The sequence below is a fragment of the Colletotrichum scovillei genome (assembly GCF_011075155.1).
Source record: "Colletotrichum scovillei strain TJNH1 chromosome Unknown Contig00007, whole genome shotgun sequence".
Taxonomy (NCBI): domain Eukaryota; kingdom Fungi; phylum Ascomycota; class Sordariomycetes; order Glomerellales; family Glomerellaceae; genus Colletotrichum; species Colletotrichum scovillei.
This window is the reverse complement of record NW_023336265.1, coordinates 2,396,773-2,422,537: the sequence shown is the minus strand read 5'-3', so window position 1 is coordinate 2,422,537 and position 25,765 is coordinate 2,396,773. Positions and strand designations below refer to the sequence as shown.

The following is a 25,765-nucleotide window of genomic DNA, read 5'->3' as shown; positions in this document are numbered from 1 at the left end:
CGCCTTGTCGGCTATTACCCAATGATCGACAGGTCCGGTTGCTGTTCTCTGCAATCTGGCGAGATGGAGGGGTTGCCGGATGTAAATGTCCTTGTACGTGAGCGGGGCGGCTAGTCTTTACTTTGCGGGTGCGGATACGGGAATCAAGTCGAGGGTATAGTAGTGCTTGTCTTCCATCTCCCCCATCCCATTCGTGGAGCCTTAACGTCCCCTTTTGAATTGCAATTAGTTCATTGCTGGGGTAGCGAGTTTAGATCGGGACCGAACCCGAGTTGCGTACTTCGTATGGGCCGTTTGGGTCGATCGGTCGCGAGGATGTTGGTTGCAACGTAGCTCCACTAACCAGTCTGGGGTGTTAGTTCTGTTGATTATCTGATAACTTGGCGCCGCGGTTGCGAATCGCCTGAAGAGGAACAACGCGAATTGTCAACGTAGAATTGCTGTTGTAAAAGTCTTGCTTCGTTCAACTTGGTTGATCATCAAAGTATAAGGTTTTCTGGCTTATGTGGGATGTTTCACGATACCGAAGTCGGTGTTGCCGATATTAATCGACTCAGGAGATGAAAATTAACTTTTAAAGGGAATGAATTAAGGGTGCATTCTTCTTACAAACGACAACTCCCAAAGAGACCCACAGCCTCATGCTTCATCCTGGACCATTGTGAATGACATCCACTCATTGTCCTCCCACTCCATTGAGTTAACGACGTCTATAATTTGCTGCGTCGTCAAGTCCTCCGCCTGACTGCTGCTGTCTTTGCTCAACTCTCTGTACACTGGCAGCATGGTCTCTTGACTCAGTGGCAATCCCGTCTCCGCCGGCAGAGGGGCCGGTGGGAGGGAGGCTGGTGCGTCTGGCGGTTGTTGCCAGTCTGGTTGTGGTATTGGCTGTTGCTGCTGCTGTGCGACAATGGTTGTTGAGTCGGCTAATAGTCTCGGTCGGGTGATGTCGAACTCGAGCAGCATCTCCTCCAATTTTTGCATCTCATTCTTTCTGAACTCGGCGATGAGGTTGCCGCTGGCCACCATTTCTTCGACGATGGCGTGCGACTTGTCGAGCCAGGGAACTTGGCTCTCTATGAGTCGCGAGTCGACCCCGCGAGCGACGAGGAGCGCTACTGTCGACACGAAGAGGGAGTCTAGATCTAGTGGGAGAAATGTTTCTGTGCGTTGCATTAGAATAGTCCCTCAATTGCAGCAGCCTGGTACTACTGACCGAGAAGTCCCTGCGCTCTCAGACGGTCGAGGATGTTTAGAATCTGAATACCGGACTCGGCGCACATCTGAAGCGGATTCCGAACTTTTGGCGATGCCATCAACGAGTCGGCCTCAAGCGGAGAGTTGAACCTCTTGATCAGACAGCACAAGAGAAGAGGTCGTGTCGCGAGAATGATGCACTTAACCATAAAATTAGCACAAAACTCAAAAGTCAAAACTGAAAAGTGCCGACACAAAATTGCTCACCTGGTAGTATAGGAGATGCAGGTGGGCAGAAAGTCTCGAAATGCCGTCGAAACGCTCATCGGCAAACAGCGGAAATGAAGTACGCAGCTCATCGGCCACAGCAACGATGCTTTGCAGCACTGCCTTGGTACTGAGGACGAATTTCTTGTTCAAGCGGCCTTTCGCGCCATAGACGGCTAGATGCGGGGAGACAAGCAGTTAGCACTTAGAACTTCAAAAGATGAGGATAAGGTATGTTGATCAAGGCTTGGACGCACTACTACTTATCTCTGCAATGATTCGAGCAAACTTGATCTGCATGCTCAGTGCCGTGGTGCGGTGAACGGAGCCCGGATAGGATGGTAGCTGGCAAAAGACGCCCTCGTCCAGAGTCGACTGAGGCAACCCCATCAGGGAGGTCATCTGCCGGTCGAGAACATAGACTGTCCACCAGATCTTGCGACATCGTTGAACTAGACCGGGGCCTAAGTCCATTATCGGCATATCTGTATGCATCCCGTGATTCATCGCCACGCTTTTGGCTTGCCCGATCTGTTTGACTTTCATTAGTCTCGACTTTGATTATCAACAAAGATACCATCATGAGTCTAGACTCACAAAATTGTGCGCAGCATGCCGAAAATCCAACGCTTGATAATACCATGCCATTGAACACAGAATCTCCGTCGACATGATAGGCTCCTTACACAACGCCGTCACATCAGGAAGAAGCTGCAACGCCCGCACGAAGAAATCCGCCCCGGCCGGTCTGTTGTTCCCGTGCGTCTTTCTCTGGATGAGACTCTTACCAAACGCCAGAATCACGAGGAAGTGGATGTACCAGAGGCTATTTTCTTCCGCTCGGTCGGCCGACGATCTGGCGTAAAACGTCTGCATATGGAACATGAACTCTTCCTCCTCAAATAGGTGGAACATTTGCCCGCAGTGGAATTTGACGGCGTTGATGAGGAAGATGGCGTAGTCGTGGCTCGGTATGAGTCTGTTATCTAGCATTTGTGTCGTTCGGGAGCCGTCCCAGCCGAGGTCATAGGCGAAGCCGTCGAAGAGGAGGCTATTTGTTGGGAGGGGTGATTGACAGACGTGTTCGTGTGTGACGCTTAGGACTTGGCGGGAAAAGGACCAGTTTGAGGAAGAGCCAAGGAAGTCTAGGCTTGGATGAGTTGTGTGTTGTAAGGTGCAGTTACTAGAGTGACAAACTCACAGGGTTGTCCATTGGACTCCGACATGCAGAATCGAGATGGCGTTGCAGTCAAAGGATTCGTCAAGTCTGGACCATCTCCATCTCCAGGTGGTGAGTTCCCGCCTGTCCCGTCTGGCGTGTGATAACTCCGTTTGCGCTCATCGAAGCGTGATGGGTTATTTGGATCATCTAGCTGAATGAGCATTGGCTTGACTCACACTCAGCCAGGAGACTGTACCTTCACGACACGCGACGGCATCATCGTCGCCGTCGGCATGCCTCAAGCTTTCCTCCACTAATGCTCTTGCTTGAGCGCGCTCCAACTGTGCCACCTTTTGTTGCAACTCGGATAGATATCTGTGACAAAAACACCGTGTTAGAGAAGTGCAACCTAATCGAGTGTGTGTCGACTATTGCACTGAGTCACTACTCACCCCTGCGTTACCATAACCTTGTTGTCCCGCTCGTCAAAGATACATGTTAGCCGCCTCTGCGTGCAATTGTTGCACGGGTGAAGGCCTGAGCACTTGATCTTTTGCCTCCGACATCGCGAGCAGCTGATGATGACCTATCAGTAAGGCCATGCCTCATGAGTAGCGAGGGGGACTCGATGTAACGCACGCGTAAGATGACCGTTTCGTGATACGTCGTTGAGTGTTAGAAGACTCCATTTCTAAGGCCACAAGAACTTATTTCCCAACTTGGCTCAAAACTCGGAAGCACTTCCAGAGGCTGGCGGCGTAGGGCAGCGAGAGCTGTGGTGTACGGTGGATGAGGTATCCGAGTGACGTCTCGCACAGAAGCCAGAATACTAAAGATATCGGAAGGGTTGTCCGAACCTCCAATAATCAGGGTGCGGGGTTTCGCACTACTGTTGCCCATAGCATTTCTTAGTTCAGCGTATTCCCGGCAGTCCACGTCCGAAAGCGAAGTAGTTCAAGGTGGCTGATAAGACTGGGCATGACTGGCCCGCTTAGCAAGGGAATCCCAGATCATGCCTATCTCCAAGTTCCTATTCGAGCATTGTTTCTTTACTGTTGGTTCCATGCGGGGTGCATGGAACCCGTCGCAAGCCGCAGCCAAGCACGGAGAGATAGCACTGAGGCCGGCGGGGTTGTTGACGTGGGGTCACCGTTATCGCTGCTTCCGACTCCAGATGCAATGCTATTGGTCTGTTCAGCTTCAACCGCAACTCTAATACACGCATTAAAACAGAAGGTCCAACAACCTTCATAACTACTGGATATCATCAATACATACTTACGTTCACTTTCTTGAGGGGTAAGAACGGATTGTGTATCTGTCCGACCCTACCTTTCTTCATCTGCTGGTGAATAGTTCGAGATAGAGCGGTAATTACAGAAAGGCTCAAGACGGATGTACTGACACCTTCTGGCTATTGATAGTATGCATCCAATTCTGTAAGCTACATAAGGTTTGGAGGTATTGGCCGCTTGTTCCTATTTCATTGACCTGTAGGGTATCTACATTGATGATTCAACTGTTGATTAGCGTCATTTGAGTTCCTTTACAGGACAGTCATGTCTAGATCTTAACCCGAAGACTTGTAAAGCGGTTAGAAGACGGACACAGATATGGGCTTTCTGCGCAGAGTTGAGCTTAAAGATAAGGGATTACAGTTCAATCACAATCCAGACAACATAGTGGAACAGTATTGGCACTCACGCCCCCAGAAGAGAGGTTCAGAAGTCATTCAATCCACCAATACGCGAATTACGCAATTCGGATTGTCATCTGTCTAACGATGGTTTCTCATCGAATTAATGAATTAAGGATTCGAGTCTGTGGGCAATCAGCATGTGTCTATTTATTGAGCTATCGAAGGAAGAAAGACTGGATCCGGAATCAAATCGGTTGATACCCCTCGATCTAAGAATCGCATGAATTGAAGCACTCTAGAACTCTGTCTCGCTCCTGTGCGGCTATCTATGAACGACCATCGGTGCACGCTCTGTGGCTAATTCTGCAAGCGCCTACGGTGCTCGTCGCACAGCGAGGCAGGCAACTCAATCTTAATTTCTGCAGAGGTCTGTGCCTTCTTATGCTCATTGACCCATTCTTTCATGTCTTTTGTGCTATGATCTAGCTTCATGCTAAGGTCCATCAAATACTCCACTGAAGGAAGCTTCACTCTGTCTGAGAAAAGGTTTCTCATTTCGACGTAACTCAACGAGTCCTTCAGAAAAGAGTCCAAAATATCGGGCACTAGCGCACCCATGCCCACGTCCCGCTTCTTCCAGAGGTAGATGTGCCCAAGCACAGCAAGCACGATCTCTCTGCAGTTCAGGTCCTGATATTCTTCAACTTTTATTTTCTCCTCAATCTTGAACGAGATACCTCCGTTCAAAAGAAATGTCGTGGAACCGGCGATGACAATGCCTTTTGGTAATTGGGTTTCCAAAAAGTCCATGCAAGCGAGGACCGCCGCCCTCACTTCGTCTAGAAGGTAGTTCTCAGTCAGAGACTTAGGTGATCGACACGTAGGCTCATTCTGAGTGCTCACCAGGACGGACAAATACCGTTTTCAACTTCTTAGCATCCTTCATGGTAAAATGAAACTCAAACCTGCCTCGGGGCTTTTGAATTGACGTGTTGACTAGGAAGGTTGATTGCGGACTGGGTTTAAAATCCTGCTTGTTATAAGTCATGTGCTGCGTGCGCGCAGAAAAGAGAAGATGCAAATGGCAGAATCGGTTGGGAATTATTGCTTCTTAAAGTAGATATCTGAGTTGGTGACTGATTGGGAAACAAAGAAACTGTTCCACGAAACGCTTCCATGAATCCTGAACAGCATCGCCCAATTCTTTGTGCACCCCACCCGCCAAGTTCATTTGACCTTTGGAACTTTGGAAAAATCATCCCCTCGGCCACTTGGTGGGCTCATATCGATAAGCTCTGCTTCTTTCGACAGGCTTTTCGGAGTCTGGATCGCGAATGCCAGGGTTTAAAGGTTCCCTGCGGCGGTGTAACTGATAGTAAAGGGTGAATGCGAGATTTAAAGAAACGAAACAAAGGGGTAGGCTCATATGCTCCCAGAAGGAGAAAGATAAGTCTCTGAAAGAATGACGACAAACATGCTTCGGCAATGAGGATAAAGTGATATTCAGAAGTTTAGGTCGACCAGCATCCCAGTGCCAGCGGAAGCAGAGGCCTATTTAGAGAGGTATAGGACCCTACAAGTAGATGCAAGACATAGTCGGAGCGAATGAAAGCGAGACAGTAGTGGGTGGGGGCGTATGTAAGCCACATCGAAAGTGCAATAAAACTGTAGCGTTGGGGTGACCTGGAGGAATGAAAAGCAGTGACGGTATCACGAAGGGATGATCTTGGGTGGCGCGAAGGGCCGTCGGCTCCGGTACTGGCCGAGGAAACGTGTAATGCGGAATGGGGGTGGTGCCCGGAGACTGAATCTAACACAGTCAGGTTATCACGAGTGATGATGATGTGGTAACCGAGGCCGTGAGGACCAGGAAGGAAGCGGAACGGAGAGGAAGCTTGAATGACCGGGTTATATTTCTCACTTCGAATAGCTCCCGTCCATCGGACTTGACCCATTGCCACCACGACAGGTTCCAGATCGGCTCCGGTGCCGCAGTCGGCCTCTGTGCTTCCATTGAAATTATCCACCTGACGAGCAGCAATTTCATGTCTTCCATTCTTTGCAGACAAGATCGTTGTTCTGACTTCCTGGCGTTGCATTTATTCGTTGGTGGCACCGCCTTGCATGTTCTCGCAGCCTGAAATAGCAGCCATCCCCTTACTGAGCGGAATCTTACACAGTTTCCGCCTGATGTCAGCAATTATCCAGCCATGACCAGAAGATCGGACGGCATGCACAGCATCGCTTTGCTAATACCCCGCGGGCAAGGATGAATGATACTGATGCCACGAAGCATTCGCTTTGAGGCTGTTCAACGCAGACTGTGAGCCCAGAGCTATGCCGCGATTTCCGTACTTCATGTCGCGCACTTCAGGAGGTAGGCCCGAAGTCCCACATCTTGATAATATTGAAGCATTATCCATCTGGAAATGCCTTCTGATAAGAAAGGCCTACAACAGCAAGTTTACTGCTTCGAATCAATTGGAAATTGAAGACTATCAAGGCGAAATGCCTTGTGATGCTCGCAGCTATCGCGCCTCTGAACAAATGTTCCAAGATTGGTAGCAAAGGCAAAGCGGAGAGCTTTGAAATCATCTGATAATTTGAGGTATTGGAAACAAGCCGGAAATGATGAGAATGTACTTAAGTAGTCATCGACGCTGATAGCTCGCCAGCACTTCCTATCCCTCATTGTCCACATCTAATGCCCCTGTGAAGTTGCAGTTGAAATTGATCCAAATGCGCTCTTGAGATCCGGTTGGTTCCTACATCATGGAGGACCTGAGAAATCACCTTCACTGTGTGCCTAGGTCGTGGCAGTAAAGCGATATCAAAAGGGCAACTTTTGTTGGGCTAATGGTTGTCTGAGAATTATCCCTGGCTGCGTTTCTTCACTCCCACTGAAGATGCCCGTAACAATGATATCCAATGTTGACATTGGTAGTTGTCATGTTTTCTCGAGACTGTATCTTGAAATTCGGATGATGTCGAAATCACTACAGGGGTGTCATGCAAGTTCGGGCCATCCGAGAGATAAGCATTAGAGATCGGAGTGCTGTCCGGAGTAACGTAGGATAAAGCAACGATCTTCAGTGACAATCAACACCTCCATCGCTGCAGTAGCAATGGAGTTTTTGAGTTCGTAGCATCACTCCGATTTGCAAATTATTGGTAGACTGTCCATGTCCGATTGGTGCGGATATTTGCTGCCGGAACCAAGTCAACCTTCCCCGCTTCGCCCACAATGGAAGTCGACTAAACCTACATGACGTCTTGACGAGCAAGCGTTGTGATCATCAGGTGCCTAATTACAATTGTATATGATTCTGGCGTTGCAATGTGATGACCGGGATGTCAAGATACGCCGAGACCACAAGTCTGCCGTGATAGAAGGAATACGAGGCCAGGTCCAAGTTGTGGGAGGTCCGTCCACGGGCACTGCGTGTTGCATTATCGAGCTTCCTACTTAGTTGATCGAACTGAATGGACCATGCCTAGCAGCGAGATTAAATATCACGGAAGTCCAAAATGAAAAAAAAAAAAAAAAAGAAAGAAAGAAGAAAAAGCAGTCATTCCTGAAAAGCTATCGAGTTTATTGATATTTGACTTCAATTAGAGCAATATGATGCTTCAGAGTTTGCTGGTGTCTCTTTTCGCTGTGGCAGCGGTCCCCGCCATCGCCGGTGTATTGCCTCCTAGACAAGCACCGGGTGCTGCAGAAGGCGTGACAACTATCACTAGTCCGGGAGGCTCACAGATACGCTACAAGCAGCCCGGTAAAGATGGCATCTGTGAGACTACCCCTGGAGTCAACTCTTACAGTGGATACATCGATATCGCCCCGGACGTGCATGTCTTCTTCTGGTTCTTTGAGTCACGTAGAGATCCTGCAAATGATCCGGTGAGTTATTCGCTAAGCTAACAAAAATCGCTTTCACAATAATGACCATCTAATTTTGAAGGTGACGCTTTGGCTCAATGGTGGTCCTGGTTCCGATTCCTTGATTGGTCTTTTTGAGGAGATTGGGCCTTGCGAAGTGGTTGACAACATGACCACCGTTCTGCGAGACTACGCTTGGAATGAAATATCGAACGTCCTATTTCTCTCACAACCAGTCGGAACAGGTAAGCGTATATGTAGTTTCGGCTCAGGTACACAATCTAATATGAACAGGGTTCTCCTACAGCGAGAAAGAGGTGGGATTTCTTGACCCTACATACCTTCTAGTAGACAAGGAGCCAGGAAGCTCCGATGAGCGCGAAGGCCGCTGGTCAGTCATTGACCCTACCAAAGAAGACACCAGTCGCCTGGCTGCTATCACTTGCTGGGAAGTGGTACAAGGTTTCTATGACGCTTTGCCGAAGCTGAGCTCTTCCAACATTTCTTCAATTGATTTTCACCTCTGGGCTGGTAAGCATTCGTCGCCGACACAAAAAGAAACGACTTTGACTTACAATGAGACAGAGTCATTTGGAGGGCATTGGGGCCCGGCCTTTTACACCCTATTCAACGAGCGCAATTCTGAGCTTGAGCAAAGCACTCCAGTTGGGCGCAAGCTCAACTTGAAGAGTCTCGGCATTGTTAACGGCATCGTTGATGAGCATGTGCAGACCAAATACTTGCTTGACTTCACTCGAGGCGAAAACAATGGCTATGGCGTCGATCTCGTCAACGACACGATTTATGAATACGGCAAGTGGAACCGAGATCGCCCTGGCGGCTGCCAAGAGAAGCTTGACTACTGTGACTATCTTGAACGCGACTCAATCGTTCGACGGTCGGCTTGTTCTGCCGCACAATTCATTTGCCAATCCGATGTTGAGGGCATGTACTATACTTTCAATTTGGAAGGCCGAGGGACCTATGATATTGTCAGTTATTTCGTTCCATCTTGCACTGTGGATTGCTTTCGCTAACCTTTCTCAGCGATTTCCATCAGGCAAAGATGTCCCACCTGACAACTGGCGTGTGAGTCGTGTTCTTCAGATATCTAAAGAAAATTTTGTATTGAAGCTGACTTGAGTGAATAGCCCTGGCTGAACACCGCTCAAGCACAAAATGCGCTTGGCGTTGATCTGAACTACACGTCAAATAATTTGCTCTATACTGCTTACACCCTTTCAGGTGATTTCGCGGTTGGATATCTCCCGGATGTTGAGAAGCTTCTTGAACTTGATGTCCAGGTGTCGTTGGTCTATGGCGATGCTGACTACATCTGTAACTGGCTGGGCGGTGAGGCGCTCTCAGTCACTGCCAACTGGTCCGGGGCCGAGAAGTTCCGTGACGCAGGCTACACTAGCTTGATGGTGAACGGCGAAGCCTATGGTGAAACTAGGCAATACGGCAAACTTAGCTTCACTCGAGTGTGGAATGCTGGACATGAGATACCTTGTAAGTGATTTCGTCCCGCAGCTCGTATCGAAGGAGCCATAAGTCTCGATTTGGTAAACGCTAACTCTCAGTAGACTTCCAACCGGCTGCTGCTTTCCAAATCTTCAACAGAACTAGCAATCGATTCGACATCGCCACAGGGCAATTCAAGATCACCCCTGATAGTACGTTTCAGACGAATGGAACCGCCAAGACTACCAAGACAACCTCACTTTCGCCTTTGGCGGCACAGACAGCGGCTTGAATATTCAAATCAGACTTTCAACTTTCTCGTGAGGCCTGAGAGCTAGGCAATGAATAGGCAATGGAACATAGCTCAATTCGACTTGGTCGTCCTTCTTGGGGTCTAGAGATCTGGGGAGTCGCCCTGTAGGGATCAGGGTATGGATGATCTGGGTTCTTGCTCTGATTTTGACATTATTCAAGCTTAGGAATGCGAAAGAAAACATCTATATCAAGAATGATAATCAAAATTGAGCCGTCAATCGGTCGGAAGCGAAAAGAGCTTCTGATAACATGATCGATGGCTGTCCAACCCATGTTACTCACTCCCAAGCCAAAGAATGAAGAAATGGGTCCCAGGGTTTGATACAATCTAGGTCGATTTCGCAAGAAGGATTAAGACTTAGATTGATGAAGAAAATCTGATCAATAGCTTACGTTATAAGTACGTCTAATGAAAGCTATTAGATAAGAAGGTTACAAAGAAGCAGTAAGTGACTAGACCAAAAACATGTCTTATCGAAACCAGACCTCAGAGTAAGTAAGATAAGTTCTGTCAGTCAAGAAACTCATCACTTCATCAACAAGTCGAGGTAAAAGTCGCGGGGATGTTCAGCACCGAATGTGATCCAATCTAAAGTTTTCAGCGCGCCCTTCAGTCCTTACGCGCTGTCAAGTCTTCTCGGTTCTCAGTACCTTACAGGGAATTGTGCTATGTGTAGCTTTGCGGTGCCGTATGGGACCAAGCGGGCCACAAAACTCTCCCCATGCGAAGTTGTATCAACTGCACTGGGGTCTGCTGCTGTTCCATTCTGAACAGGCCAATCTACCCAAGCAGCTTCGACCTCGAGATGTACAGGCGAAGTGCCTGAGGCCCAAACTGGGTTCGGGAGGGCAGCCACCTGTCTCTCAACCCCTTCTTCTATCCAAGAGTCTCGTTCCACGACCACTTTGACACCCTTGCTAGGGTCAATTGCAATGTTCCAACGAGAATTTGGGAGGTAGTCGTGATCACGGCAAGCTTTCCTCCACGGCTCATCGCCTTGATCGCTGATATTTGCAAGTTCTGTGCAGTCGGAGGTTTGGTCTTTGTAGTCGCGTGGCAGTCTCGTGATCGTCTTGTGACCGACCTCGTAAGCATAGAGCAAGGGGCCATAGTAAACGCTAACAGAGTTGTCGTCATGTTCCTCAACCCTCACATCCGCGTTCAGCGTAACGAAAATGACAAAGTCTCCTCCAGACGGGATCTGGAGACGGTGAAAGGATTCTGGATCTTCATTTCTAGCAGTCGAGCCGAAAGGTTGTGTTTCTCGTCGAGACTGTGATTCGCTTTCACGTAGCTCTATCGTGGAGGAGGTCGATGACCAATGTGGAACTCGGATGAGGAAGTCGAATGCCTCTCGCGCATGGATAGAATAACGCAATGCGCAGGGAACAAAAGGGTAGTTTGATTCGCAATTGATGCTTATTCCGTCGATGTCCAGTCGAGAAGGGATGAGATGGGCATGGACCACTGAAGGCTTGCCATGGCTTGTCTGACCTCGGAGAAAGGCGTTCATCAACATCTTGGGGTATGCGGTAGGATGATTGACAGTACAGCAAGGCTTTCATATCCAGTCAGTAAAAAGTCCCATGATGTTTAGACGGACCACTAACAAATTCTGGCTCTAGTCCAAAGACATTAGCGTATCGACAAACATCGTAAAATGGCGTCTTCTCGTCTTCGGCAAGTTCCAATTCACAGGCCCACGGCTGGTTAACCTGAGTGATGTATTGATGGCTCCACCAATCCGCACTAATTCCAGCTGGAATGGCGTTGAACGCTGCTAGTTCCACCCGGTCGGCTAAGTCATTGTCCCCAAAGAGTTGGTAAAGGTATGACAATGTGAACATAAGCTCGACGGAGCAACAAAGCTCAGAGCCCCGTTGAGGAGAGAGGCCACCGATGTACTCATCGCTACTGACTGATCCGGCGGGAGTTCCATGATATTTGAAGGTCTTGTGCACAGCATCTCTGGATAAGTTCGCCAGCTCAAGAGATGGGTGCATTCGATATAGATGAGCTGGATAACGGAGTCCTGTGTATGTGATGTCAATATCAGCGTGCGTCCCCATCTTAGCGACTAACCTTGCGCAACATTGACACCATGCTTGAAGTTGAGAGACTTATATCTGACAGACGGCTCTTGTGGAAAGTCTTTCCCGAAGAAGACAGTCCAATCTCTTTCCATTATTCGAGATCCTTGCCACATCATCTCCATGACCTCCCAAATGATTCTGCGATCTTGAGTATCATCGGTCTGGTCGTAGAGCCATTGAAGAGTTAGTGCTAGCTCATGGGCGCGGGCAACACCAAAGAGCTGTAAGTCGAAAACATCGTCCTTCTGCGGGATGTACCCCGCATAGTTATCTTTGAGCATGGCGTGCACTAGTCTAACAAAACGGAAAATCGCGTTCATGATGGTCTGCCGTTTTGTTGAGTCCGCAATGGCATGATTCATGAGGCCTTGCAGCAAGAGACAGCGCGCCCAGATACCCCGAGTATGGGGCGTTGTCTCTGGTCCAAGCCAGCCATCCGTAGCTTGGTGAGACAACGTGTAATCAAGAAAGGAATCCGCCTGTTTCTTGATTTCGATATACAAATTCGGATCTGATGCCTCGTCAAGCGTGTATGCCAAGGGAACAATGTAGTTATACCAGTACGGGGCTGCCTCGTTCAAGGGGGTGTACTCCCATGTACCCCCGAGCCAAGTGCTTTCTTTGACAAAACGATAGAAGTAGAACAAATTGCCTCCAAGACCTTTTGCACTAAGTCGGAGCTGATCTTGGAACCAGCCGTTAGGCTTTATCGTCCCCAAAGGATAAGTATCGAAATGAAGTGGTACCAGGCTGTGGCTGGAGCCGCCGGAAACAGGAATTGGAGACATGTCGATGGATAATTGCCGATATTCTACCAGCTTAAAGGTTGTCCTACATGAAAGAGCTGGAGGGCGAATGGTGATTTTGTGATCCTCTAATTCTTTCTATATTTCCTCAATCCACGCCATTTCATGAAGGAATCAGGCTGCTAGTTCTGGAAGATGACCTAAAGAATTCTTCCAATCTACCTACCTACATAGGTTGTGCATATTTCGGGTTGGATTTCCTCCGATTCCTGGTAAAGATCGCCCACGGTAAAGACCGCCCACAGCAAGGAAGATTACCGATGCTACAAGATTGGCCCGACGCGAAGATGGCGAGGAAATGATAAGGATTATCTTCTTACCCCGTGTTTACCTGCTGCAGTGTCTCCCGCGCGTGTGACGGGCAAAAATTTGTGTTCGAGTGGCAGTAGGCTTGATGCATGACCGGGAGCGTCTCCGAATGCTACGGTACGGTACGCCGAGCCAATAATGCATGTAGCCGATTGGACCAAGATTAGGACCATTACTTTGTATACGAAGGGTAATGAGTCAAGATACTGTTACGCTTGTGGCCCAGCGATTTCGCACGTGATGACGCTGAACCAGCGGGCCACAAAAGAAGAGTTGATCAATAGATACATTCTGAAATATTAATCAACAATGCTAGTTTCCCTCTTTTAACGAGCAACGGATGCGCCACATTTGTTTTATCCAATCCGTATAGGGAGGTAGTCTGCGTAACGAATAATCTCGATGAACAAGATGACAAATGTTACGGTCTTCGAAATTCTGCCCGTAATTCAGTTGGCTTGTACTTTAGCCCTTGACGTCAGTATCTTTGGAGATTAACCTCGGACAAGGTGATGAGGTTTGATACTAAGTCCGTGTTCGATATCTTGGGAGATTTCTCGACTTCGAGTCGGCTTCATCACGAGGCGGGTAATACTTTGCAAGGCATCAACTATCCACACTGATCGAGGTGTGATCTATGTAGTCTGGGATTCTCATATCCGCAGACTGGGTCGAAGTACTCATTATGCCAAGAAGGAACATGACATTTACCTCCGGCAACGAGACTGCAAAGCTGATCGATACTTAGACATTTCGCTGAACCCTTCGAAGAATCTGTTGGTTCACATTGCAACCTCATCCTCGCAGCAACAAGCGTGCACCAACGAACCGCAGGGTTTCTCCGGCTATTTAGTTAAGGCTAAATACGAATCGAGTCACTTTCTTGTTAATTGATCGATTGCTCACCAAGTACGTACCGATGCGTTGATACCTCGCCGTTTCCGTTATGCGAGCTATGGTAAATAAAAAACCTAGGAAAAGGATTTTCCACGGCACAGAGAAGTCCCATAATGTAGGCCGCAATTGTCTTATAGCTCAGTCGACTCCACTGATTTTGTTGATCGCGATATCAGTCTTCGCTCGTTAAGATTCAGACACCGCTAGAAAAGTTAGATAGCCAGATCTATGGCCTTCAGTGACGCAGCCGGGAGACGTCAATTATCAACTGCTCGAAATTCAGAGGGTTGTCGAAATCCCTAACCTCACATTCATGTGGGTTTGGATAGGCGGTCAGCGGAGAAGTGACTGGAAATGGGTGATCCGCGTGGACCAGGATCTCGAACGAATGAAAGTCGTTCAAAGTCAGACACGCAACCAACGCCAAGTAAGAGGAGCAACTCAGTCTCACTTCGTATTGCGTTGATCGGTCAGGCGGGTATCCATCAGACGTTTGCTTCAACAAAGTTGCCTCTCTTAACCAGACGACAATCAGCACTCAGCGTAAGTTGAAGGTTGTCTCCCTAAGTGTCGGCCACATCTCGTGCAGCATTCATAGACGACAAGCATGGCAAGCCAAGCTGTAGAGCCTCCTCCTCCCCTTGGAGAAACTATAGATGAGCCCGAAATCCAGCAGAATGGAGTGGATCTAAACCAAGAGCAGCAACCAAACACGCACTTGCAAGGATGGGCACTTGTTTCTCTGGTCATTGCCTTCATGGCCATTTGCTTCGTGCTGGCACTCGACAATACCATTTTAGGTACGTAGACTTTCTCACTTTTGTCTGGGCAAAACTTTGAACTGACAAAAGGGTTCGATCAGCAACTGCAATACCACAAATCACCAGCGACTTCAAAAGTCTCAATGACATCGGTTGGTATGGTTCGTCCTACCTGATCGCGCAAATGGCGATGTTGCCAACTTGCGGTCGCCTCTACGCCTTCTACAACATCAAATGGGTGTACTGCATATCGCTCATCATCTTCGAGGTCGGCTCCGTCATATCGGCCGTCGCACCGAACTCAATGGCCCTCATTATCGGAAGGGCTGTTTCTGGTGTAGGAGCTGCCGGTTTGGTGAGCGGAACTACGACAATCTTGTCTTACTGCGTTCCATTGAAAAAGCAGGCAAAATTGTCACCGGTCATTCTGGGTCTGTATAGCACTGGATCGGCCATAGGACCGCTGGTAGGTGGTTCTATTACGGACAGCAAGACGCTTTCTTGGCGCTTCATCTTCTGGCTCAACCTTCGTAAGTGCGGTCTCCCGGAGTCTCCCTGCTCACCATTTATTGACAGATGATAGCATTTGGTGCTATCGGGCTGGCCCTCATCTGGATCAGCTTGAGAAATCCTCCTCCTGCTGTCAAGGGGAATCTACCGTGGAAGCACAAGATACGGCAACTCGACATGTTAGGCGCTACGCTACTACTTGGTGCAACGTCGTGTTTGAATCTCGCTCTGCAGTGGGGTGGAATTGTGCATCCGTGGTCGAATCCCAAGGTGTTCGGATGCCTAATCGGATTTGGCCTGCTGCTCATTTGCTTCGTTAGTTTGCAAGCCCGGGGCAAAGAAACGTGGGTGATTCTTTCATACTAGTCTAGGAGCCTCATATTCTCGTTTGGAACGCCTGCTGATCTCATGCTAGTGCTACTGTTCCCCTCCGCATCTTGCGAGGCCGCACCGTCGTTGCATCATGTTGTTTCATGATGCTTGTTCAGGTGGCCATAGTACTGCACTCGTACTACTGGCCGATTTACTTTCAGTCGGTCAGAAACAACAGCGCCAGAGACTCAGGCATATATCTACTACCAATCATTGTGTCTAACAGTCTCGGCACACTCTGCGCGGGCTGGATCTCGTCAAAGTCTGGGCATTATGTCCCTTTGATGTGGATCGGTGCTCCTATTCTTGCTGTAGGAGGCGGTCTCTACCAACTAGTGCACTCTCAAAGCCCGCGCGGTCAGTGGGTCCCTATCCAAATTGCGTCCGGGCTTGGGTACGGAATGTGTAGCCAGATGCCGATACTTGCGGTCCAGGTAGTTCTCGACAAGACGGACGTGCCTACAGGTCTCGTGATCATCATGTTCTTCCAGGTGCTCGGAGGTGCTCTAGCTCCCAGTATCGGACAGAACCTCTTCACGGATACACTCCTGCGGATGCTGAACGCGATCGACGGAATCGATGGTACAGCTGTTGTGGCAGTTGGTGCAGGGGAGTTCAGGAGCATTGTCCCTCCACAGCTCTTGGAAGCTGTCATCGATGCGTTTAACTCTGCCTTGAAGAAGGTCTTCTGGGTTGCCCTTGCAACCCCGGCCCTTGCTTGGCTAGTCAGCTGGGCCATGGAGTGGCGTCAGATACCTAACACCAAGGAGCATACTACGGAGGATCCCGAAGTAATGTCTCTGAGAAATCTTTAGTTCAGATTAAGGGAACTACTTGCGTTGTGCTGGATTTTGGTTTGGCACACCAGCTCATTGAAGATTCATCTTTTTACCTTAGTCTGTGTCTTGTACATAAAACACGTCATGTCGACTTCTTCTGAAATTCTTCAGAAAAAATGGAACCCGGGATGTCTCGATTTGGAGCCACGCATAGGTGGGTGACTGGCCAGTGAAAGGTGTACTGAAGATTGACAAGTACCTTAGGTCGGCGGCTTGGCCGCTGACAGGCTAGGAAGGCCTGACCATCGAGTTACGAATCACATCAAGTGAGTCGATCTTTGTGAACGCTATGAAAGGTGTGCCATCACCGAAAGTCTCCATTTGGCCGATGAACATGTGGCTGAGAAACCCGCACTCTGATGCCGAGGGCGTAGCGTGAAAAGAAGCCGAACATCCACAATAGCACCAACGGTTGCTCAAATGAAGCAAATGCCGAATCGATTATGTCTGAGATATGCTCGAGGATTTTGACAATGCAAGAAATGAAAGGGCATGGTGGGGTTCCCCGAAACACCTCGCCCGGGTTCGGCCTCGGGCTCTACGAGGTGGAACGTGGCCTAGAAGTAGCCGAGGTAACCCAACTTCATATGGACTTGGTGCAGGAGAGACAAAATAGCATGGAACAGGATTGCGACTCCGTGGGCTCCCGGAGCTAGACGAAAATTTTGAGACTTGGATTCTGAGGAGCAAGGTATCTTCTCTACGGCCGATGCCTGGAATTTCCCTATCGTTGGACAGTTCTCCATTGCTACTATCCACTCTGCGCGAAGGATTGCCGAACCTGGCCATATCAAACCTGGCCATATTTCTTGATACTTATTTAGGATCCTCGGTACTTAATGTCTTCAACCGCAATACTTCTGTTGCTCTCTGGTTACTGCTCAAGGGCACTTGGAGAGCTTATTTAGAGTCAACTTGGCTCCGATAAAGTCCACAAGCCTACACCGATACAATGGCTTCGGAAGCTGGAGACAAGGCGGTCACCACACAGGATAATACCAAGGTCCACAAAAGAGCTTCCCACGCTTGTCTAGTCTGTAGGGCTCGCAAAGTGAGGTGCGATGTCACCGTCCGTGGTCCTCCATGCATGAATTGTCGTCTTGACGGCGACGAATGCGAAGTAAAATGGTCTAGACGAACCAAGCGACAGTAAGTCAGACACTAAGAGAGGTGACTACCAAGCAGACCACTGATTATGACACTTCATGTACTTCAAGTTGGCGCGCGAAGGGTTTTGACCCCCGGAGAGGCAACTTTGGCCTCTCCAGACCACGCCGTTCCGGACAAGTACCATCTCTGAATCTAAGGGGCGACCTTGAAAACGAAAGCTCAAGACTTGAAGGGCCCTTAGAAACATCCGAGAAGTTGCCCTCGCCCGTCAACTCTATTTTGATGCATCCAACTTTAGGAAGCCCAGGGCCTTTGAACTCGTTGTTTGGAGTCCCGAGGCAGCCAGGCTCGACCCGGGGCAACGATAATGGCATTCATCCAGCTTCTGCAATAGATCAGGCGGAACTCAATGCAATGACGGCGAAACATCTTGATGCCTGCGGTGGCTGGCGGTCAGAAGACGCAGGGATCGTGAATATGACATCTTCCACGACTCCACGAGCCAGCTATGTCGACAGGCAGGGCATGATGAGCGAGATGGATGGGTTTACGGCGAATGTATTTTGCTCGCTGTGGTACAACAGCTATGCCTACTACCAATTTCTTGTCCTGACCAACCTTTCTTCCATGCCGCCACAAGATTACAGGTTTCTTGAACAGCAAGGATGTCTTCACATCCCAACCCCCACAATCCTCGACGGTTTCGTACGCCATTATTTCTTATACGTTCACCCAATTTTGCCAATAATCGACGAAGGGGCATTCTGGGACGTTTACTATCAGCGTCCTAAATCGCAGCCATGCGATGATAAGATCTCGCTACTTCTCTTCCAGAGTATGCTTTTTTCTTGCTGCAATGTAAGTTGGCCCCGCCTCACGAACTATTTGCAAAGCATCGTCACGAAATCCATCAACTGACTCGGCTGCCATGGCAAGTTTCTGCCTCAGACGACACTCACCCAACTCGGCCTAGGGACGACCCGGAAAGCGCGTGCGATGTTCTACCGGCGGGCAAAACTCCTTTTCGACCTGGATACTGAGTGCTCGTCAATGGCAAAGTCGCAAGCTGCGCTGCTGTTGGCATCGTATTCGTTCTCCGCGTATGAGGCCCCTCACAAGCACAACATCCCCTGGCTCTCCATCGCTATACATCACGCCAGAGACGCCGAAGCACACAAGTACGAAAAATTCGATGTCAACTCAGAGGAGCATGCGGTCCGCAAGCGGCTGTGGTGGGGCTGTATTATTCGAGACAGGATTCTCGCCTTAGGGATGCGTCGAGCCATGCTGCTCACGCCTGAACAGTCCACCATCGTCGGCAACGTCCCTCTCTCCCGGTTTGATCTTGCAGATGAGGCTACTCGGAGCTTGGTGTACGATTTCGAAACAAAGATTCTCTTGGGAGATATCCTCGGGCTACTAGTGGAGTTGTGCATCATTTTAACCGACATACTGGACCTGGCGTTCCCGATTGAAGACTGTTTGAAACACGGCCGGACCAACGCAGAGGCTGGAAGGCAGATACAGAATTGCCAGAAGGCCCTGGTGGGTTGGCGTCGGGAGGCGACTATTCGGCTTCCAAATAAGAGCCAGACTTCACGGATCTGTAAAGGTGAACAAGAGGGGTCGCTAGTTCTCTTTGCCAACCTTCTCTGGATGTACTACTAGTAAGAAATCAGCCCTTGTTTGACAAAGATCGATCAAGGTTTGTTGAGATACTCAATTGCTAACATGCTACCTTGGATAGCGCATCGCAGGTGGCGTTGGGTCACTACGAGATCCTCCGGACAGCCGCTATCACTACAGCTGCCAGCCCGTCTGATACCCCAGAGAACATACAGAAGCATTTTGAGCTCCAGACTGCTGCAATAGGAACAGTGGGATGTTTGGAAGAGCTTCTTGCCTCTCAACTCATCAAGAGACTTCCCGTTACGGCCATCTCATGCACGGCGCTACCTTTACTCCTACATTTCTTGGACGTGGAGATGTCTTCCGCGGCAGCGGACAATGAAAATCCACAGCGTCTTGAACTGATGAAGTACCGACTGAAGATTCTCAAAAGCGCCATGGAGGTATACCGATTCCAGTATGAAGGGGTTGAATGGGTGAGCGACGCGATCAACCAGGTGGTTAAGCTTGCGCAGGTCGGCGCCATGACGGACGCCGAGCCGTCGATGCTGCAGCGGAGCAGGCCGGGATCTATTGGTGTGAGTGGTTCAATTGAGGCTTTGAACTTCCAACCCAGATGGTATCTTCGAATTGCATTCACAATAGATGTAGCGTTTAGCAAGGGCCGACTACCAGATGACGCACAGTTTCTCCGTAGTTTTAGCGGCTTTGGCGTGTTCGAAACGAAGCTACCACGGGGTGTCCAGGGAGTGAGATATGAAAATGGAAAAGTCCGGGAACCGGTAGTTACGGAGACTTCGATAGGCGCCGCAGCAGTTTCGTCCCAAGGCTTGCATTGCATGGGAGAAGAAGGTGGAAGTGCATATGCAGTAGAGGAGACAGACTCTGGATTGGCGGTGAATTGGGAAGATGGGGAGGCAAGCCAAAGAAACATGGAGACAACGGACAGTTCTGGCACAACTACTACAGGGTCTGGAACAGTATTGGGTCAGCATAAACTCACTCAAGGTAACGTGGTAGACGCGGGAGCGCTTGGGGAGACGGGCTTGACTGCCAATGAGTTGGACATTTTCTTCTTGTGGGGAGACGAAGGACCAGATAGCAGTTCGATATGAGGATAGAGCATGATTGTTTGTGGCCAAGTCTTAGGGCTGTTTTGACACGTCACCCTTGGACTACTCGCGTAGGCTCAGAGATTGAAAGCTGGCAAGTTTGGCTCGGGCCCGAACTGCCTCGTGAAGCCAAGTGGGCTCATGTGTGTGACAAAAGTAGGCATTGGATCCGAGGGCCTGAACAAGTCATCCTACTTCGTGGCCTTTCGTGTAAGTATTGTTTCGAAATAATTTCATTGTCCCAATTTAACCTGCTTTACCTACTTTGAGTCCGTGTAAGGTACTCTCAGTGATGGCCATGAACACACGCAACGATTGGGTCTGCTGATACTTGTATTCTTCTTCTACATCGATCCACGTCAGAAAGCTTTGACAAGGGCCTTCCTCGAGGTTATATTGAACGGAATCACATAATATACTGAGAATACTTGGTTCGACCTACTCAAAAGTTGTACGAAAGAGCATGTATCTTTCCATTCCCGTTACCCCGCGTTTAAGTTGCAGGATGCCGCATTGGCGCCTTGTGGGGATTCTGCCGGCCTGCTGGTGCCCCACTTCGAACCGGTTACCAACATTCTTCTTCATGTTGTTCTTCGTTCCTCAACCACTCTTCCACATACCTCGGCGATCTTCGCGTGGCTCATACTATTTATTTAGCTTCATGTTTGAGCCATGGCTTGCAAAGCATGCCGCGCGAAGAAGATCAAATGCGACCGCGTCCGGCCCGTCTGCCAAAATTGCAGACAACGAGCCAGTCACTGTTCGTACGCCGGCGAGCGACGGGTACGTCGCTGGACGGAAGCCGACGCTGACAACAGACGTCTTTCCACCTCTCAGAATGACCAAAGCCCGAGTGTCATCGACCTGGGCCAGCGTTCCTTGCCGAGACAGCCCGATGCCGGCGCCGCTGCGTGCCATGTTGAACAAGGGCTGTGCGTCCAGTCTACCACCCGTTTAACACACCGCATGCCGGATGGAACGGCGCAGAATGACGCCGCATCAGATTGTCTGGACTGGAGCATCGCTATCGCCGCTCCTGCCGCTCGATCTGACTGGCAAACCATGGATTCCAACTCCATGGCTAGCCTCTTTGCTCAGATGGCCCGCGACGGCGAGGTCATCCTCCAAACTCCAGCCGACTCCACCTCTACCCAAGGTGAAAGTCTACTTGATAAAATCCTTGACGGTGATGAGGACTTGGAGAGCCTCAAAGACGCCAGCCCGGCCTTGTGGGGCCGAACCACCGACGGTGACGAATACACCGGCCCCTCCTCCGGCATCTCCACAGTTTCCGACCTCGGTCTGAACTGGATTCGAGATAAAGTCCCCGACTCGAACCTCCTTTGTGAGACAATTCAGGACATACGAAACGCCATTCTCGTCCATATTCGCCAGCCGAAGTGCATCACGCAAGACTTGCCACTCGCGCTATCAACATCTCATCGGATTCTAGACATTCCTCGGCCGCAGCTGCTTGAGTATATCGATGCCTATTTCACGGAGGTTCAAGTCGTCTTCCCCATCCTGGACCGGGATACCTTTGACTCTCAGCTGACTGAAATGGGAGATGGTTCTGATGTTGTTCAAAAGCCGTCTTGGTTAGCACTGTTGAACGTCGTGGTAGCTTCGGGGCTTCGAGCCTCACTCTCCGATGAGACTTCCGAGGCTTTTCGAACATCTGTTTCTGAGGCATGGGGATACTTCCGATCAGCTCTATCCTACGAGTCCCAGATTGTTCACGGCGCCACCGACCTACTAGCTGTGCAAGCAGTGGCTTTGATGGCCGTCTTCGCACAAGGGCTGTCCAGTCCCCAGAGGCTCGAATATACTCTCTCCTCGGTCGCTTTACGGTTAGCCCAGAGCATTGGGCTCAACTGCGCCTCGCCTCCCGAATGGAGTCTCTCTGATGTCGAGAAGAAGGAGCGCAACCGTGTCTTCTGGGCAGTCTATTGTCTGGACAAATCAATTGCCTTACGCTGTGGTCGACCTGCGGTCATTTGCGACGAAGAAATCAGCTGTCCTTTCCCGCGAGGAATCGACTTGGCCCATCCGGGTTCAGCAACCAACGTCACAGAGATAGGCGAGGAAGAGTTGGACGTCGACTTTTTCCGATACTTCACAAAGCTTGCGCGTATTGGTGGTGACATATCCCGGTCCTTGTATTCTGCGAGCGCTCTCTTCATGCCAATATCTCGGCTAGTGCCAGCATTAAATCGCTTGCTGCAGGAATTGGAGAGGTGGCTGAAATCTATTCCTATTAAGGTCCGGCCTGGTAGGCCACTTGGTAAAATCCTCGGGAGACAGGGGGTATCACGGGTACAAATCATTGTTCTACATTCATCCTACTACTACGCGTTGTGCTCTATTTTCAGACGCGGATCACCCATGTTCAATCAAGGAAAAACAGATGTGGAACATCTTATCGATGGAAAGTCTCATATATCGCACATAGAGGCCGCAAGGTCCATTGTCTTGCTCACGAAGCACCTGGATATCGAGAGCTTCACTCCGGCATGGTATGTCTCACACTTTTCTATGTCGTTACCGGAATCTGGTTGTTGGACGATCCATAAGCCCCCACACAGCTTCGATTGCTTTCGCAGTTGTGACAGATAACTCGTTTCGCTACTCTCTTACAGATGATTCCCTGATTCTAACCTCGCACATGTTGGAAGGCTCGTCTTCTACTATCCATTCACAGCCTTGACCACAATCTTCGTCCATGTGGTGTCCAACCCACATGATAGCCGTAACCAGAGCGACATAGCCCTCATGGAAACAGTCGTTGGGTTCTTTGGACGCCTCGAGTACGTCACATCCGGCGAAGCTGCCTTTACAAAGACAACAGAATTTGTCCGACAGGCCCGGAGAGTTGTCGACAGTTATAAGAACAAGGGCGATAGCCGAAATATTCAGAGCACAACGAGTTATGAGGATCTCATGACATCTATGGAGATTTCCCTGCAGGGTGATGCCTCTACGCAGGGTAGGCCAGCAGAGGTGACGGGTGTCTATGCACGCAATTCAATCACTGCTAGCCAAGGCATCAGTGCATTCAATACCACGGGCACTAGTTTGCTTCCCCTGGCCAAATCTTCGCGAATGGAGGCCGTTAGCGAAGAGGACCATCCTGTGTCTGGCGTTCCGAACGTTCGAGAGATAGAAATTTCGCAAAATGGCCATACGATCTACTCCGACCTCGCTGGTTTTACGGTACCCAACATGGAAGACTCAATCCAAGTCCAGTGGTAGTATACTTCTTGGAATCACCAACATTTCCATGACCCATATTCTTGTTCTGTTCGAGCAATTAGTCAATATTCCTTGATGTATAATTACATATGGTAAAAATCGAAGGCATGAGGCTTTTGTTTGTTTAGGATGCTGTGAGGAAAATTGTTTTACTGGGCATGCGAATCCAGCCAAGCTTCGGGAGGTGTTTTGGGAGCTCTATCAAGCATGATTGAAGTGAGACGTCGCTAATTAAACCCCCCTAATTCACAAGCGAAAGACCCCATATCAATGGATTAGCTGATCGTGAGTTTGGTGAGATTTTCAGATGACTGCTAGCAAAAACAATGCCTCAAGTATTGCCTCTTCCTAGCATTAATTACACTTGGTTCATTGCACGCACCATCACAAAACGCTCCTGGGAACACAGACCATAGTTACCTCAACTACCTTAAGCCACTACAGAAACGAACTTCTCGTAGATTGAGCGAATGAACCCAAAATGCGACACTTCAGCTTACTCGGGCTCGGAATGCGGGGCGGAATCCGGGGCCGAACCCTGGGCCGACCCCGGATTAGGGATATGTAATGACATGGAGTTCTGAACCCGACAGTCCAATAAGCTCACAGCCAAGGCCGAAGCCGAGCCCGGGATGTTGTACTCTCGGTCTTGCAGGAACCCCAAGTTAAACTCCCTGTGACAATTGTGACTACTGATCTACCACAAGTACGAACAGTTTCATCAGCTTAGTCAAGGTAATATCACATGCTCGAAAAGTCCGGCAATCCGCGCGGGCCAATCTCGCGCCGCTTCTTCAATCCTTTCTCGTCCCCTCCAGCGCGCAAGGCTCCAATCATCTCCTCGGCATCAAAGTCTACACCAATCGGATTCTCGGTAAAGGCGTCGCTCATCATGAACGCAGTGGCCTCTTCAACCGTATCAAAGTTATCGACTTGCGTTTCTAGCATGTTGCCATCCGGGTCCTTGTAGTAGATGCTAGTCGTAGGGCCGTGGTTGACACACCAGACGGGCTCGATGCCCCGGGTCTTACGGTGGCGGTAGGCAAGCAGCAAAGCCTCCAGAGTATCGAAGGAGAAGGCGATATGCTCAAGGCCGCAGCTCGCCGGGTTCTTGGTCGCCGTTCCTGGAACCCCGATCAAAGCGATACGATGGTGCTCGTCGTCATAGGTGATGAATGATATCATCTCATTGCCGTAGGTGACGCTGCCTCCGAGAAATGTGGTGTAAAACTCAACCAGGCGGTGGAGGTTGCCGGTTCGTAGTACGACGTGGGCGAGGCCCGATGGACTTTTGACCTTGCTAACTGGAGCGTCGTAGTCGAGACCCTTGGAAATTTGTGACATGCTTCCTTTCAAATTTTACCAATCTTCTTCTATGTTCGGCCTTGGAGTGCTTTGTATGGATGATAAAGATCGTGTTTTTGGGTGTGCAGTTGAGTGGTAAATAAATGTGTCGAGCAAAAGTTCAGACAACTGAACATTGTAGGAAGGAAGTCGATGACATTTGTTTCCCCTCATTTCTAAGGCACTTGATGAGAACGTTGGCAATAGCACCAAATGATCGACTGCGTAGTTGACGCTAATGTCTCGATTCTTTGATGGTCTCCTCCAGGACTCTAACCCGAGCCCGATCCCGAAGAGACGAAAATACGACGAAAAGCGAATGGGCAAGCGCGTCTTCGCGTTTTGCTAGAAAGCGACGGATCTCCGAGCCAGAGGTGCGTCATCTGACGCTGACAGTATTTCTCTCTTATCCCCAGCTCAACATGCTATATCCACGAATAAGCATTTGCTTACCTCGCTACATCGAACTCCCTCTCTTCAAGGTTTACCTAGTCGCATTGTCATACTACTCTGTCATAACATTGCATTTCAAACAAACTCCGAGAAACCATGAGCTACGTCACGAACGCCACCAACTGGTTGTCTGATTCCATTACTTCTCAGGCCAAAAGCCTTGTCGCTACCTTCTACGAGCTCGCGGATTCCAAGGCTGAGGACGCAGGATATCGACTGGCCACCGACGTATTCTCGAATGAAGCAACATTCATCAGTCCTAGCGGGACTTTCAATGGGACTGCAGGTGAGATGAATCTGCCCCCGCGGTGATCGAAATCCTTTGAAAGGCATCTTGTTCTATGCTAACCCAA

At 49.6% G+C, this 25,765-nt stretch overlaps 7 protein-coding genes across 7 annotated transcripts; 4 read left to right on the top strand and 3 right to left on the bottom strand.

Annotated features, from left to right (window-relative positions):
* Nucleotides 1–309: 309 nt before the first annotated feature.
* HER10_EVM0003103 (fungal specific transcription factor domain-containing protein) lies at nucleotides 310–3,388 on the bottom strand. Its single transcript, XM_035472789.1, has 9 exons — nucleotides 3,266–3,388; nucleotides 3,079–3,201; nucleotides 2,883–3,001; nucleotides 2,666–2,833; nucleotides 2,062–2,609; nucleotides 1,722–1,995; nucleotides 1,465–1,640; nucleotides 1,217–1,397; nucleotides 310–1,163 (listed from the first exon to the last, which is right to left on the bottom strand). Exons 1-9 carry the CDS (start codon nucleotides 3,313–3,315, stop codon nucleotides 640–642), a joined length of 2,163 nt encoding a protein of 720 aa, XP_035331326.1. The 5' UTR covers nucleotides 3,316–3,388; the 3' UTR covers nucleotides 310–639.
* Nucleotides 3,389–7,887: 4,499 nt separating this feature from the next.
* HER10_EVM0000309 (serine carboxypeptidase) lies at nucleotides 7,888–9,901 on the top strand (the record flags this gene model as incomplete). Its single annotated transcript, XM_035470096.1, has 7 exons — nucleotides 7,888–8,166; nucleotides 8,228–8,390; nucleotides 8,440–8,676; nucleotides 8,731–9,137; nucleotides 9,193–9,234; nucleotides 9,297–9,657; nucleotides 9,732–9,901. The coding sequence occupies 7 exons, from the start codon at nucleotides 7,888–7,890 to the stop codon at nucleotides 9,899–9,901; spliced, it is 1,659 nt and encodes a 552-aa protein (XP_035331135.1).
* A 667-nt stretch (nucleotides 9,902–10,568) lies between these two features.
* Nucleotides 10,569–12,806, bottom strand: HER10_EVM0013320 (uncharacterized protein; the record flags this gene model as incomplete). The annotated part of the gene is made up of 3 exons (XM_035482682.1): nucleotides 10,569–11,483; nucleotides 11,536–11,994; nucleotides 12,024–12,806. 3 exons carry the CDS (start codon nucleotides 12,804–12,806, stop codon nucleotides 10,569–10,571), a joined length of 2,157 nt encoding a protein of 718 aa, XP_035331982.1.
* Nucleotides 12,807–14,637: 1,831 nt separating this feature from the next.
* HER10_EVM0000986 (MFS transporter) lies at nucleotides 14,638–15,371 on the top strand (the record flags this gene model as incomplete). Its single annotated transcript, XM_035470750.1, has 2 exons — nucleotides 14,638–14,830; nucleotides 14,893–15,371. The coding sequence occupies 2 exons, from the start codon at nucleotides 14,638–14,640 to the stop codon at nucleotides 15,369–15,371; spliced, it is 672 nt and encodes a 223-aa protein (XP_035331184.1).
* A 406-nt stretch (nucleotides 15,372–15,777) lies between these two features.
* HER10_EVM0006901 (MFS transporter) lies at nucleotides 15,778–16,488 on the top strand (the record flags this gene model as incomplete). The annotated part of the gene is made up of 1 exon (XM_035476474.1): nucleotides 15,778–16,488. The coding sequence occupies one exon, from the start codon at nucleotides 15,778–15,780 to the stop codon at nucleotides 16,486–16,488; it is 711 nt and encodes a 236-aa protein (XP_035331559.1).
* Nucleotides 16,489–21,329: 4,841 nt separating this feature from the next.
* Nucleotides 21,330–23,615, top strand: HER10_EVM0013207 (uncharacterized protein; the record flags this gene model as incomplete). The annotated part of the gene is made up of 2 exons (XM_035482571.1): nucleotides 21,330–22,879; nucleotides 23,039–23,615. The coding sequence occupies 2 exons, from the start codon at nucleotides 21,330–21,332 to the stop codon at nucleotides 23,613–23,615; spliced, it is 2,127 nt and encodes a 708-aa protein (XP_035331970.1).
* Nucleotides 23,616–24,356: 741 nt separating this feature from the next.
* HER10_EVM0012367 (glyoxalase/Bleomycin resistance protein/Dioxygenase) lies at nucleotides 24,357–24,959 on the bottom strand (the record flags this gene model as incomplete). The annotated part of the gene is made up of 1 exon (XM_035481763.1): nucleotides 24,357–24,959. The coding sequence occupies one exon, from the start codon at nucleotides 24,957–24,959 to the stop codon at nucleotides 24,357–24,359; it is 603 nt and encodes a 200-aa protein (XP_035331918.1).
* Between the last annotated feature and the right edge of the window lie 806 nt (nucleotides 24,960–25,765).

Bases quoted from the DNA above. Each gene is read 5' to 3' on its own strand.
- HER10_EVM0003103 (XM_035472789.1), bottom strand. From the start codon at position 3,315: ATGGAGTCTTCTAACACTCAACGACGTATCACGAAACGGTCATCTTAC. The intron at 2,610-2,665 runs GTGAGTTTGTCA...ATCCAAGCCTAG, and splicing joins GGAGTCCAATGGACAACCCT to ACTTCCTTGGCTCTTCCTCA. The intron at 1,641-1,721 runs GTGCGTCCAAGC...CCCCGCATCTAG, and splicing joins CATTGCAGAGATAAGTAGTA to CCGTCTATGGCGCGAAAGGC.